The following is a 15307-nucleotide window of genomic DNA, read 5'->3' as shown; positions in this document are numbered from 1 at the left end:
GTTCACCCCAATTCTGCCTGGACAGAAGCTAGGTCCATGAACTTAGTCTCTTTCACCAAAGAGCTGCAAAAATGAGATGTCCATGTTACACTCTGTAAGGACAGGAAGGAAAGGGATGATGTCCGTTTCTACAACTTAATTCAATCTTCCTTCACCCTGTATTTGTGCCTGTTTCACTTCTCTTCAGATCTAATTCAGCTGACTGTGCCCTGCAGTGCCATGTGCCCTGCTGTACCTCCCTGCTACAGGACTAGTGCCCTTCAGCACACAGAAGGGTGTAGTTATTCTCTTGGGTCACAGTCAGCCTCTTTAGTGTTCATGTTTGTCCTGTTTAACCTGGTGATGTTTATCTGTTGATCAATCATAGCAATTTGCCCTATTTATGCTCTGATATCTTGTTTTGCCCCCCAACTAGTTGAGTAGTTCCCCACAATGTTTTTGAATGCTCAGACAATTAATTTGTGTCAGAAATCCTTTGCCAGAGATAACACTTAAAACACACAAGTGAAGAAAAGAGCCCTGCCCGGGTGCATGTGCTCAAATATTGGAGACCATCTGTTGGGATGGTGTGATTATTCCATGTACTGTTACATCATCAACAGACGTGATCAAACGATCAGAACTTTATTCCATCCTTTTTAGAACTAGTAATAAGGTGTTTAAAGAAAAAAAACCCTCTCTTTTAGTTACTTGACTCAAGGGTTGAGGTTCCCTCTTCTCACCTGGCAGAGCTACTGGTGTTACCGTGTGGTGCATATTGAAACTTGTCAGAATCTGAGTGTGTGGGGGCTGGGAAGGAGTTAGTTCATAACCCAGAGAGGGGAGTAGGAGGGGTCACTGGTGTATTAGCTTACTAGTGTACTACTTTGTTAGAGATTGGAGCCAGAATTCCCGTGTCATCAGAGTGCAAATACCTCTGCAGAGCTACCCTTGTCCCGGGGCATCCTGCTCCCTGCCAGTGAGAGGATACTCTGCAGAACTTTCTGCTCTCAAGTTTTCTTCCGCTGTCAAAGCTCCCTCCTACTCTTCAGTTTTCTGTCTTGTATCTTTTCTGACTGGTTGCAGTCAGGGCTGCAGAGGATTAATGAGGGAGAACCTAACGGACCTGTGTCCTTTCAGAGATAGGAGACAGAAATAAATCAGTTGAAGCTGAGTGCTGATGACACTGAATGGGGCATGCTTAACTGTCCTGCATAAAGGACTGGGTTAGCTCCTTGCTGCTTAGTGTCCTGTAATGATTTTTATTTATTTGGCAGTAAAGTTTGCTCAAGAAACTTGCTAATTCTTTAATTACTAATGCTGCGGTGCTGTGGGTCCCTGCCTTCCGTTTTGCTGATGCAACTGATTGTGGGATTGTGCTTAAACTGCATCAGTGATGCGACCTGAATTAAAAATGTTAAAAAGAAAAAGTTCATTCCACTCCATTTCACTGATCTGGTTTAAGGGGCAGCCCTACAGATGGTTGTGTCAGCAGCTGAGGGAGTGCTGGAGGGAGAGATTAATAAGGGAGAGGTGAAGGGAAGAGGAGAACCTCCTAAACTGGTTTTACCACTAGTGAAAATGTATGTCAGACTTCCACAGGTATGCAGAGGTGGGGCAAGGTCCAAGTTTTAATGCACTGTCACCACCAATACATACCAGGCTTCTTGCCTTGAGAATCTGGTTTAGTGTATGAGAAATTCATTTGAAATGAAACTACTGCTACCACTTGTCTCTCAGTACTTAGTGTTTAATGTTTGGAGAGCTGAATTGTTAAGATACAGCTCACGTATATGCTGCATATATAGGATTTCATTTGAAAAGAACCGATCACTTCTTTTCAGAGTCTTTAAAAAAAAGGTGTAATTCTCCCAGTCTGCAGGCAACTTACAGGATGATTCAGGATTTTTCAACCACTTTAATATCTAAATTTCACCATAGACTCAATGCTGCCTTTCACTAAATTGCTGATCATTTCAGTGAGTGAATGTGAGGGAGAGATGAATTAAGCAAAAGACAAAAGGCTACAATCCTAAAGATTCGTCTTCCTGGGTGCAGCTGTCTGTACCAATGCACTGAGCAAAAATAATGTAAGAATTTTTCTGTCCTACCCTTTGTGAAAGCTTCTTTGCTGCTAATATAAATTTTATTAGAGGTTAAGAAAGGTAATCTTACAGGTTAAGGTAGATAATCCTTCAGATATACTTTAGCCATATGAATTTCAGGAATGGAATTTCTGGTTCCTCAAATAAGTTTGCACAATCTCTTTCTGAGGCAGTTCTAGCATCATAGGCTTCTTTATCTTCTGTCTTGTCAGTTAGGTGGTACTGGAGAATAGCACTGTTCAGGAAACACGGAGGAGACCTGCACTGATGCCAGATGTCCCTCTCCATTTGAAGGATGTGACGTGAAGTTTGCATCTGATGATCAGACAGTTCTTCATTTGCTTAAAAAGCTTGTTAAGTTGGTGTGCTTTGAGTTGTCCCTAGTCTGGGAATACAGAAAGCTTGTAATAAAGTGATTCTAGGTACAGAATCTCCTATAATGGTGTTCCATTGCATGTCATTTAGAGAAGTTGAAGTGGAATGTTTGTCAAACCTGATCCAGTTCTGTCATCTCTTGATATTAGGAGCTTCATAGGAGGCAATGACAGCAGAAAGACTGTTGTGTTGTGATCTGGGTGTGTGTTACGTCAGGCTGCTTGTTTCCAGACATGCAGTCTTGAGAATTTTAGGGATGAGTTAACTTCTGACCTTTCTTTGAGGCAGAAAGTGAGATGGTTTTTGGTCTCTTAGGATGAGTGAGAGTCAGCAGAGACTGTAGGCAGCTGGAGTATGTGCACCTGTGCCAACTAGATCCATGGCACATCTGTGATTGACCACCTTGGTCAATGCAGATGTCTTAGGAGAAGGAAGTATGGCAGGGAGTTTTTGGACTGTGCCCAAGTTTCTTAGCATGTAAGCCTACCCCATGCTACAGTTTTTGGGGACTTGTCTCCAGACATCCAGGATGTGGAACTGAGGAATAAAATCATTGAGGCAGAGCTGTGAATAGCTTTAATGTATGTCATAATTTCACGATCTGGAGGAGAAAGCTTCATTTGTCACAAAGTAACATTAATATTCAAGTAGAGGTTAAGGGAAAACACACCCATTCACTTTCAAAGAATGGCTTCTTCCTTAATGTCAGATAACAGTTTTGATGTGTGTGGTTTCTTTTTCAATGCTTCTGTGATCATTCCATTTTTTTTATTTTATTTTTGCTTTTTTTCCTAGAGATGTGAATTATGCCCTCATAAGGATGGTGCTTTAAAGAGAACAGATAATGGGGGTAAGTTTTATTCTTTTTTTTTTTTTTTGTGAACTCTCTTATTTCGTATGAGGGAAATAAATCTGTGAGGAAAAAAATTGCAGGGGTCCTAAAACTAAATGAAAACCCTGGCTGGTTTGGAAAAAGATAACTATTTTATAGTAACCTTTATTTGTCCAATTTAAGTTGAATTTGGTTTGAGAACATCAATCATTATTTTTAGTTTCATTTTTAGGAAAAAAGTTACAATGGAAGAGCTGCATTTTAATGTAAGATTTTAATGGGTAAAATGGATAAATTTTATGTGTATTTAGTTGGAGTGTGAGCATTTATAGAAAGCTGTTGAAAGTGCACCATTCATGGAGGAAAGTGGAATTTTTATGTCTATAGCCCAGACTGAATGCACCAGTGCATTTTCAAAGGATAGCTCTTTCATGCCTGATTTACTAATAGGTTCTGTAACAAAGAAGTTAGAGCTGAAAAGTTGCAGTAGTGATTACCTCTGCCTTGCATCTTTCCAATTTCATCCTTCAGGTTATTGTCAGTTCTGCTCCTGCTGAGTAGAACTGCTAGAGAAAGTCTCCACTGAATATCCTGACTTGATTATGTTTATACTAATAGCTGGGTGATATGAGTGAAAAATTTCAATTAGCTTTTCAATCACTTCTGGAATTCCTTCTCTTTTTGTGAGATACTTCTAAATTCCTATCCATCATCTATCTGTAAATAGCCTGGTCATTTTCATACTAAGCCCTTTCTCTTCTGAGAGGAGAAAGTATGATTTGGATTCTGGATTTCATTTGGGCAGTCTGTGTAAACTGTATTCTGGAGATTTTGTGCTGCATACATAATATTGTAGCTTATTTATATCTTAGCTCGGTGTCAATGCAGCTTTGCTCTTTGTGTTGCAGTTGAGTTGCAGGAACACAGAGCCTGTTCATGTTTGGGCTGATCCCTTGTCTACCCTTGGACTGCACTGTTCAGCATACTCCATTCTGGTGTTTGCTATCTCACATGTGTTAGTGAACTCAGTGCCATTTGTGGGTGTTGGGAGGTTGTATTGAGGCTGTGTTGTCATGTGTCAGTGAAACTATCATCTAAAGTACTGGCCCAGTACTTTAGTCTTAAAAATACTGTTCCTCTCAGAGAGGCTGATACATGGTAGTGTTGAATTAATTTCTTCAGAAATGGCAGCTGAACACTTTGTGTTTTAGGAAGTTAGTAATAAGAAAGCCTCAAACCTCTTGAAAGATACAGTAAAATTTGTGAAGCTGCAGTGTTTCCTGTTTTTATACTTAGAGTAGCATTTGGGAATGCTTTGCTGTTTTCTGTGGTGATTTTGAAACTTTTTCCTCACATAAAGTCTTGAGAACTTATTTTGACAGTGTTCATCAAAGATCTGTGCATCTAATTAGTTATCTGTCTTATAGCTCTATTAATTGTAATTATAAATCCTTGTCTGAAAGTGAATAACTGTGTAAGAGTGAAATTATTTAAGTTTAAATGGCAAAGATGTTACACGTTACTGTAATTTTAATGTCCAAGTATTTTAATCATTGAAAGCTTCATGGTGAAAATTTCATAGCTGAGAAGCTTAAAAATTTATATTTCCTTCTGAAAACATCAGCTTCAGTAACAGATCTTGTCCATGGTGTTGAATACAGCAAATTCTACCTTAGGGACCAAATGTCCTTTAAATAGCAGCTCTACAAAAGGATGTGAGCCTTGGAGAAAATGAACTCTGATTGGTGTTGCATTTCAGAAGTCTACGTTCTTAACCTGAAGCTTTCATCTCAAAGAATTGCCTAACGAGATCGTGCCGGAAGATTTTCAGACTTAAGGAAATACTGTTGAAGATCATGTAATGGGATTGCCAGTTTAAAATGGCATTTCTAGTAGGTTAATACTAGGATTTTTTTTAATGCTGTTACACTGTTTGTTGCCAAGTGAAATGATAAAAAGGTGCAAGTGTATTCCTGAAGAAACTTTGAATCAAATATTTCCAGTAAAACCCTGTAAGGATCTAGCTGTGTAAACCTGTAATTATCAGGTCTTTCTCTAAGTGTAGAAATGATTAAATTCTCTTATGTTTTCCGAACAAGTGAAGAAATTGCTGATTGTATGTCAGTGATATAAAGTTATGCTTCTTTCTGCCTTCTGGCTACAAGTAGCTTCCTTTTGTAGGCAGAAAACCAGTGTGGATTTTGTTTTGAATATGCAGATAGCTTAGCTCATACATGGTCTGCTGCCTTTGTAGATTTTTTTAACAGTCTTCTGGATATCTGATTTTTGATAAGGTGAAGAAATGTATTTTGGGCATTGAAGGTACTGTATTTTCTTTTATGTCAGGAAACTTGGTGGTCTCTTGACCTTTCACTAGAGGGTTCTGTGATTTTCTTAACCTGCTGCAAGGTGCTGTTACTCCGGGGAAGGCCCTCGCTATACATTACTTCCTTCTCCTTTGTGATGGTACTAGCATTTAAAACTTCTCCTTTTCCCCCTCTCCTTTTCAGCTAAAGGGAATCCTTTCCCTGACCCAGCTGCCCATGCTAGTGCTGACATAAGGGAATGGCCAGGACTATTTCAGCAGCAGCAGCAGCCTGTCTATTAGCTGTCCTAAGTCAGGCACAACTGGAACTGAAATAGCCTAACCTTAGAATTTTTCTGTCATGGTGTTATCTTGCCTTTCAGAACTCTGGGGCACTATAAGATATGTAAGACAAAGTAGTCTGGGAATCAAACTTGTGTTGTTTTTAAGTATTATTGATTGGCTGTACACTGTGGTGGTGTGTGGTGTGGTTTATATTGGTATTTTGTGAGGGGTTTTGTCCCTCCCCTGCCTCCCAAGTGGTGTGAGGTTCCTTTGTGTGCATTCTTCCTCCTGCTCCCTCTCCTTTTACTGGTCTGGTGCTGCTTGTCTGACCTTCTGGAGATCACCATTTCTATGTATTTGCTTTTTTGATTTTATATTTCTGATTGGAGACATCTACCCTGCCTTAGCTGTGCTTAGCTGTACAGTAGCTGAGGGCAAACAGTAAGTTCTCTAGTGTGGTCTTTGGCAAATACAGAATTAGAATTATTAGCATTCTTGGAGCAGTACTGTCATGGATCTTACAGAGAGCTTAAAAGTGACAGCCTGAGGTAGTAAGAGGAGAGAAGCATATTGTGGAGGCCAAACAACATTTGGCCTGCTCTCTTTCTCACTGTGAACTAGATTCTTGGGAAAATTCTTGTGTGCCTTCCCAGAATACTTCCCCAGCCTACAGGGGTTTATGCATTGGGACTTCTTGAACCAGAGATGGTATTTTTGTGCTTAATGGAAGAATAGTCCATCACACTATTAAAGTGTCTGCTTCTGTATAAAGGTTTAGTGTCCATAATGTTGGATATAATTGCAAGGCATGTTATATATGCAAGGCATACTGCAGTTGATCTATGTGATGTATCATGTTGTACATTGGTTTATTTTGAACCTCTTACCTCATGGCTTTATTTGATGCCACTTGGCTGGCTACAGGAAGGCAAAGTAAAGTGGGAAAGGTATGAAGTGGCAAAGATCAGTTATTCTGTGCTCACCTTTCCGATATCTCTACTGGCTTAGACCTCTGTCATATTCTTTTTTTGTCTCTTTCTCAGTATGAAGGAGCCCAGATTGGTTGGACATTCCCTGTACATAGAACTGACCCTTCTCTTTCCTCTTCTCTGTATGTCTTCTAAAGGATGTGTAATCCTTATCAGAGCTCAATGTGAAAATCTAAAGAGGCAACTCTACTATATATGATGCCATGATTCTCATTAATTACAGAATCTTTTCACTAGCCTAAACATTCATGTTACCTTGAAATTAGGACAGAAACTGGAATCAAAGTGTTTATTTTAGCATGGCATTTGCCTGAAGAGATGTTCTTAAAATTGAGTGCACTGTTTTCTGCATTTGCTCTGAAAGCAGAAGAGATGTGTAATTTGCATTTTTGAGGTATTAACTGTTTTTACAGCTGTAGTTAACTCTTGACTATTTGAGTTATTGGAGGTGGAATGGGATAGGGGAAGTGCAGTTATCCTAGATAATAGTGACTGTACTAGCTAGTGGTTTCAAGACAGTGTTGTGGAAACATTCACATAGTGTTGGAAGTTCATGCAGATGGTTCTGCACTAAGTTGCTAGTGTGTCTGGGTCTGGAAGCACTAAAGAGTTCACATGAAGAGCCAAGTGGAAATGGCATTTTTTGTTGCCCATAACCTTTTTGGGTATACTGGAGAGTACCCAGATGCCTGCTGTTCAGCTTGGTGATGGTGTAATCAAAACCTGTAGTGAGCCCAGAGAGATTATTCTGTCTGGATTTGTGTGGAATACATCCTAGTCTGCTTCAGTGTCCCTCCCTTGCTTTCCATTGTCAGAGACCTGAACTGCCCCTGAACAGAAGCAGCTAAGGTCTGTTTGCATGTGTGCTCTGTGTCTGCGCACCGTGTGAAAATGGTTGTTCTGCTCCTGCACTTGCACAGATCTTGGAAACAGAACACTTGGATTTAGCAGAGTATAGCCTGGACTAATATCAATGGTGTGGCTTATCTGTCAGTGGGTTTATCCATGCTAAGGATTATTAAGAGTTGACTGTATTTGGCTGCACGTTGATGGAGGGACCTGGACCAACTTGGTCAATGGGCTGAGGACAACTGTATGATGTTCAATAAGGTGAAGTGCTGGTCCTGCACTTGGGACACAACAACCCCATGCAGTGCTGCAGGCTGGGAGAGGAGTGATTCGAGTGTTGTTTATCAGAAAGAGACTTTGGAGTGCTGGTGGACAGCCAGCTCAACATGAGCCAGCAGTGTGCACAGGTGGCCAAGAAGGCCAATGGCATCTTGGCCTGTAGCGAGAATAGTGTGGCAGCAGGAACAGGGCAGTGATCATCCCCCTGCACTCAGCATTGCTGGGGCCACACCTCGAGTACTGTGTTCAGCTTTGGGCCCCTCAGTTTAAAAGGACATTGAGGCACTGGAGCGAGTCTAGCAAAGGGCAACAAGGCTCAGAAAATGTCTAGAAAACATGTTGTATGAGGAATGACTGAGGGAGTTGGGTTTGTTTAGCCTGGAGGAGAGGCAGCTCAGGCCTCACCTCATCATTCTCTACAACTGCCTGAAAGGGGATTGGAGAGAGGTGGGGGATGGTCTCTTCTGCCATGCCTGCAGTGAGAAGAGGCAAGGCAGCTCAGGGGTGACCTCATCATTCTCTACAACTGCCTGAAAGGGGATTGGAGAGAGGTGGGGGATGGTCTCTTCTGCCTGCAGTGAGAGGACTAGAGGCAAGGGCCATAAGATGAGACAGGAGATTCAGATTAGATGTTAGGAAAAATTTTTTCACAGTTAGGGTGGTCAGGCACTGGAGTAGGTTGCCCAGGGAGGTGGTGAAGTCACCATCCCTGGAAGTGTTTAAGACATGTTTGGATACGGTGCTGGAGGATATGGGTTAGGGGTTACTGTAGAGTGGCAGTCTAATGGTTGGACTTCATGATCTTAGAGGTCTCCTCCAACCTTGGTGATTCTATGATTCTAATTTATTTGTTAAGAGTAGTGGGGCATTGCACAGTTTGACCAGGGTATTTGTCAGAAATTTTCAGAATAAGCATTGAATTAGTTTTAATATTTTGTCTTCCTAATATCTGAGACTGTCTTGCAGCTATGGTTAAGTTTTGTGAGCAAAAACTTATCTTCCCTATATGTGGACTTTGTGGACTTTGTTTTTACATAAACATTAGGACTTTTTCAGTGTTCAGAGCCTGAAGTTCTATAGATTCTGTTAAGCTATTTACCATTAAAAAACCCAACTTTAGTCATTTGTTTCTTATTGATATTAGAAGTAGAAAAGTAAGATCAAATTGAAAAAAGAACTTTTCTAATATATTTATTGACAGAATTCCTTGATAAATTTGGTATTCTTGTTCATTTAGTAGCACCCTTGTGGTTTTGAACACAATATAAAAGTTTTTTAAAATGAGAAAACCTGGTATGTATATAAGTTGCTTATTGATTTGCTGTCTTATATGTAAGAAGACTATTGAAAGATTAGTTTTTCTTTAGCTTGGTAGTCTTGCATGTGGATGAAGTAGTTGGATAAAATATAAACACATTTTTTTTTAAAAACAGAAAGGTAACAAGAGAGCATTTGTTTGAAGATACTTGAGAACCGTTGGTGTTTGACAGCTTTGGGCCTTTCAGTCCAGTAATGTTTCCTTAACTGTTGCTGTAATTTCCTTTGGGTTTTTGACACTCAGTGAAGAGGAAATAAAATCATGACCATTTGAACTGATTGAAGTTTTTTGAATCCAAATTCTTTTATCTTCTTGTAATACTGAGTACTGAGTCTGTTTTTTAAGCAAATTGTTCACTTGTGGCTCGCATTGTGCATCTCCCGTTTAAATAGTTTTCTTACAGTAATCTTTGTCCACAGTTTTCTGTGAGCCTAAAAGGCTTGATTTTGCTGTACAAGTTGTTACTTTGAAATCTGATTCCAGTGGATGTTGATCTGGAATGCTGTGTAACAGCATTCTTTGTGTGACTTTTCAGCAAGACTTCTTTCCTGCAGCTGCTTGGGGAAAGGCCAGCAAACAATGTGGTGGTTTTGTGTCAGGGCCAGGCCCTCTTGCCAGCCCCTGGGTCAGAGTCAGGATCTCCCGAGTCTATAAAAGCATTATATGCTAGGTTTCCCCGTTGCTGCTGTTGTTATTAGAGTCAGCAGCTCTCACTATCAGGTTAACTGTTCTGATGAGTTTTCTTGGTGTTAATGTCTAAGAATGCAGATGGTATAACGTAATATGTACACACTGAGGGGTATACATTTTGCAAGTGCTTACCTACAAACCTTCCAGTCCTTTTGAGCAGATTTGTAGGAGTTTGGGTGTATATTTATTTTTTATTTACGGGGAAAGACAGTAAAAATAAGAAATTTATAATATTTTAGTAGTATAAATATACACATTACAATGTAATATATCATACATCTATGATTTATATTATTAATAGCCATAATGTATGTTTAGAAATGTGTTGTCGAGTTTTAGATGCATTTTTATGACATTTCTTGCTTTTGTTGTATGAAAGGATTTCTTGAGGGAGGTGGAAGAGACTCCTAAATTCCACAGCATGCCAGATAAAATGATTGAAGCTATTAGCTTACTCAGTGGGCCAAATTTCAGCTCTTTCAAAAACAAACTATTTGTTGTGCTGCTGAGTGATGATCCAAAGTCAATCAATTCTTTAGTTGAGCAACAGGTTTTTCTAAACGGAATTTGGTGGAATTCAGTAGTCGGGCTCTGTAGGGTAAAGCTTTTTCTTCATAGCCAAATAGTATTTATTTTATTTTTTTGAACAGAAATTGTCCCTTTGTACCAATGATAACCACAGTGGTGAGAGCTCCAGTGGTTAGTGTGAGCACCTTCTTTTTACACATCTTTGAAAAGTGTGAATCAAACTATATAGTGAATAATGCTACAGTAACTATAGCAAACTATAAAACTGCATTTAGCAGAGTAAGGAAAAGACAGTAACTTGGCAGATTTCTGAAAATTTTCTTGTTTTTGCAAGGAAGGAAGGTCAGGGTCAAGACAAAAAGTATATGGAATGCCTTAATGAAGAGACACTTAACTAAAGGTTTCAAATAGTACCTAATCTTTCCCTCTGGCACAGTAACAGTAATGGTCTTAAGTACATCTTTGAAAGGTGAATCCTGCAGAGTTGGATAGAGCTCAGTCTTGGGGTCATTCAGCAGATCTGATAGTTGTGGAAACAGAGGGTGCAATTCCATGTAATGTAGGACAGCTGTTGACCTCTGCTGAAAGGAGTGGACTGGTTTTCCCATGACTGGGTATTTCTGCACTGGGGGTTTTGTGTATGGTAGTCATGTGACCTCAGTGTGGATTGCATCAACCTATTTACTGATCTTGCTGGAAGGTAAACTTTTATTTTACCACAGGTTTAGTAATCAGAAGGATTGCCACTTGGAGAGGGCAAGGATGCTTTCTAGTGACAGTCCACAGCTGGAGTGGATTGAGGTGAATCCTTAAATTACAACCTGGTGCAGTCCTAATCAGAAACTAACATTTCAACAAAGAAAGGTTTTTCTGTGCTGGGATAATGCATTCACTTGATTTAGGAGTGAGCTGTAGTTACAAACAAAATAAAACTTCCTTAATATGTTATAACAAACTCTTTAGGAACTTAGGATGCATAAACAAATTTTACTCTGGAATTGATGCATGATTAGGAGATAGTGATAATATCCCAGAGCACTGTTTTGGGACCAGACTGGCACTGTGGCTGGAGCTTAGTGCAGCTTCACGATTTTGGCCTCTACAGTCCATTAGTGCTTTGCAGCACAACTTCAGCATTGACTGTGGGACATAGCCCTAGTGTGGTCCCTACTCTGTGTCTGTTAGCTCACAAGCTGGACAAGGCCTTCTCTTGGTTTGGACACTGGGAGGGATTACAAGTCCTCTTGCTGCTATTTTATTACGGCAGAAAAGACTATAAAAACAAGGCTTTGAAATTTACACTGGAAGGTGATTTAAAAGTGCTATCTGTTTATTTACAGTGAAAGTGCTTGTGAATCAAGTTTTGGGCAAATTAGCAGTAGTTGTAAAGGCAAAAATTTAGTTAGATGGATAATGTGCTGTGTATTAGTTATCTTCCTGGGTTTACTTCATTAATTTTTATCTTAATTTGTTTGAGTTTGCTTCTAGTTAAGGAGTTCTTTATTGGCAACAGTTTTTTGTTTGCTGGTAGTGAAATTGTTAGGACTTACTTGTTCTCTGTCACACTGGGATAACAGATCCAGCTGATTTCAGGTAGAGTTCAGGAGTCTGGATTTGTTAGTGAAAAATGCACATTAAAATTACACCTGCTAAATATGTACTCCTAGGTTTCCACTGAGTTAAAAATTAGTTAGGCACCAGAAATAAAAATCTCAGTGAAATATTGGTTAAAATTTGGGTAGATTCCATGCTGGTCATTTCCCATGCCATAATGAAACGTAAAAATTGACAAAACTCAGTAGTGTCTTTCTGAGGGATAAATCAAAATAGAAAAGGATTCAAGTGAAATGCTGGATGTTTCATAAGGTGTATTTAAACTTTGAAGACCTTTCAGCATGAATTTCCAATGTCCAATATTGGAAAAAGTGGTTTTCATTATTATTGTCATCAAAGTAGATCTTGGAGTTGGGTTATATGTGGGTTTTGATGCTGTTTGAATGTTGCCTGAAGTTGTTTTCTAAGATTTGTTCGAAGGAAAATGTCTTGGTTATATTTGTGTGATGTGTTCTTAGGAAACACTGGATTTTTTTTCTTTAGAGGTAAATGGCATTTCCCAAACTTATTGAACTTGAAAGCAAAGTTGAAGTAAATATTTTTCTTTTTAATTTGCCTATCACCAATAAGTAAAATCCAAAAAGTGATGACATTTTGCAATTTCTGGATGGAGACATTGATGTAGAATATTGTTTTTTTTAAAGCAAGAGGGGCAGTGAGTCTGCAGCCCGTGGTAGCCTGAGGTTTTTTTTCAGCAGTCTCAGAGAAAGCAGTTCTGTAAGAATGCACAGATACAAACACAATGGCTGGTTTGAATCCTTATTGCACATCTCTTAATTTCTTGTTTTTAAGCTAAAGCCGAAGTTTATTTTAAAGTAAGCAAGCCAGGAATTGTCATCTGGTAAGAATACTGTTATTGAGAAAGCACTTAGGTCAAATGGGCACCTTCTGGAAGATTGAGAAATACTAAGTCAAATAAAGAAAAAAATAAAATTCTGAGGATAGGGAAAATTTTAACAACATTTTGCAAGGTGCCAGTACCATTTGCAAAAGCATATGTCCTGCCCTCCCTTGCAGTTAAAGTTGTCCTGCAAGGGAGATGAAGCCAAAAGTAAATGGAGTATAAGTAATTCAGTGGGAATAGGAGGAGTTTGTTAGCAATTACTCCAAGTTTCACAAGTTAAATTAAAAAAAAAAGAGTAATAAAGCTGTGGCCTTTTCTTTTAGATTCAAACCACAGACAACTAAAGTGAATGGAAGCTTATGATAGATATAAACAGTAAATGATATGGTTTACAGAAGTGATTTTAATAAACTCATTTGGAACAAAAGTGATCTCAAAAATGGCCTGAGTTCCTGGCTAAATTTGGAGAAGAATCAGGAAAAAAGAAGAGTGTCCTGCTGTTATTTCTGTGTGGTGTTTGGGTGAAGAAGAATGCTGATAAAATAATTTCAGCTGCAACAGAAACCAGTGAGATTGTTTAAACAGTGCTATTGGAGGTTTTTATTTTAAAATCTAGAACATGGATGTACAACAGTATTTTTCACACTTGAACATTGGTAAGGCTCAAAAGAACTGTATGTAATGATTTTTTTATTTCTTTTGGTGGGGAAGGAAGGGAAAGATGTATAGTTGCTAGTGAAATTGATAGTTGCCCAAGAATAGTGTAGCAACTGAATTGAACAGGAAGTTTATAGTGCAGTCTTTATGGCTTAGATGGAGTAAATTGAAAAATACGTATTTTAATGTTGTCTTAAATATCATAAATACTTAAAAATGCTCTCTTCTCTTATGGGCTTTTATGTGCAGTTTGCATGGGTGTCTAGAATGTTTAATTCTCCCTGCAGACAGAGCAGGCAGTTGTCACCCAGTAGGAAACAGTAGACAAAAGCACTCAACTCTTGAACATGGCAATAGGTCCTTTATTTTGTTTGGATTCTGAGCTCTGTGCTTGGTCAAAGAGTAGTTGTCTAAGAGAGAAGTGTCTGAATCTTCTCGACCTCCCTTAAGTTGAAAGGGTCTACAGACCTTCATTTTTCCCAAAGATGGAGATTCCACAGCATCTTTAGGCAACCAGTCCTTAACCATGCTTGTTATGGAAAAATATCTTACTTATTCTTTCTTCAGGGACAGTTGCTGGAATTCTGCCTCTTTTGGCTCTTCCAGGTGAGCTGGGTGTTGCTCTCTGAGAATTCTATATTTCTTCACTAGTTAAACTGGACAAAAGTATATTTAAGCAGTTGTGTACAGGGTGTCCGAGCCTTAGTGGGAGCTGGTGCTGGAGGTTGGCTTCTTTTTTGATGTAGGTACTTGAGGTTGGTAACTTAAGGGTGCTGCAGCCTCCCCTGGGGGTAAATTTTTGTTAGGCAGATTCTGATTTTTCAGCAAGGTCAGATTATCTGGGATCTGAAGATGCCAGATGGAAACCAATGGAAAATGTCCCTTGTCCTCAGTTCCCTGGGGGCTTATTGACCCCTTGTTCAAAAAGTGTATTAATGCTGTGGTACTTCATTTGTTTCATTCTATAGATACTGGTTATGCTTTCCTGAAAGATGGGAGTGTGCTACTGCCCACAGCTATCCTGGATGTGTGCCCTGTAGTTTGGAAATAGGAATATATTAAGCTTGTAGGGTTTGTGGCTTGTTTTTTTTCATTGTTTTATTTTTGATCGTGATGGAGCAGTATTCAGTTAAAGTTACTTCTGAAACTGGTTTCTTGTAATGAAAATGTTTTACCTTCCGAAGTTTCAGTTGGCTTAGTAAGTGATTTTTTTAAATGTCTCTGGTATATTTGTGTAATAATTTTTCATTGTATGTAAGTGTAACTGGAGCACAGGCTTAATGACATCTGAAGGAAAACTTTTGGCCTGTGATTATGTGTAGCTAACTGAAGGAGGTTTTTTCCCCAAATATTTCACTTTTCTGTTGGTTTAATGGCTTTATTAGATGAATGGTGTTTCTATTTGAGTTAATTTTTTGAGAGGAGATTTAAAGATAAATAGTCACCATTAACACGATGTTAACATTTATTTGCCTTTAGTATGATGATTTTGGCTTAGGGCAGTCTGCAAGTCTTAGAAAAGTCCTTATAAACACTTATTCCCTGAAGATATTCCAGGTAGAGGAGAGAACAAAGAAAGGTTGTGGGTTTTATAGTTTTTTTGTCAGTCTGTCTGTTAATGGTAGTATTAAAATGGTCTGTTAGAAACATTTTTGAAA

General features: G+C 39.0%; 1 protein-coding gene across 1 annotated transcript in view; it reads left to right on the top strand.

Moving 5' to 3' along the window:
- LOC103798988 (protein AF-10-like) overlaps positions 1 to 15307 on the top strand; it is a gene marked incomplete at its 3' end in the record, with an annotated part of 63910 nt that overhangs the window by 17079 nt on the left and 31524 nt on the right. The window contains exon 3 of the mRNA XM_009071279.1: positions 3255 to 3309. Within this exon, the coding sequence (XP_009069527.1) occupies positions 3255 to 3309 (55 nt within the window). The remainder of the gene's footprint in view (positions 1 to 3254; positions 3310 to 15307) is intronic.

This window comes from Acanthisitta chloris, unplaced genomic scaffold (genome assembly GCF_000695815.1).
Source record: "Acanthisitta chloris isolate BGI_N310 unplaced genomic scaffold, ASM69581v1 scaffold8443, whole genome shotgun sequence".
NCBI lineage: Eukaryota > Metazoa > Chordata > Aves > Passeriformes > Acanthisittidae > Acanthisitta > Acanthisitta chloris.
The sequence above is the reverse complement of the archived record's forward strand: the minus strand, read 5'-3'. Positions and strand labels throughout refer to the sequence as shown.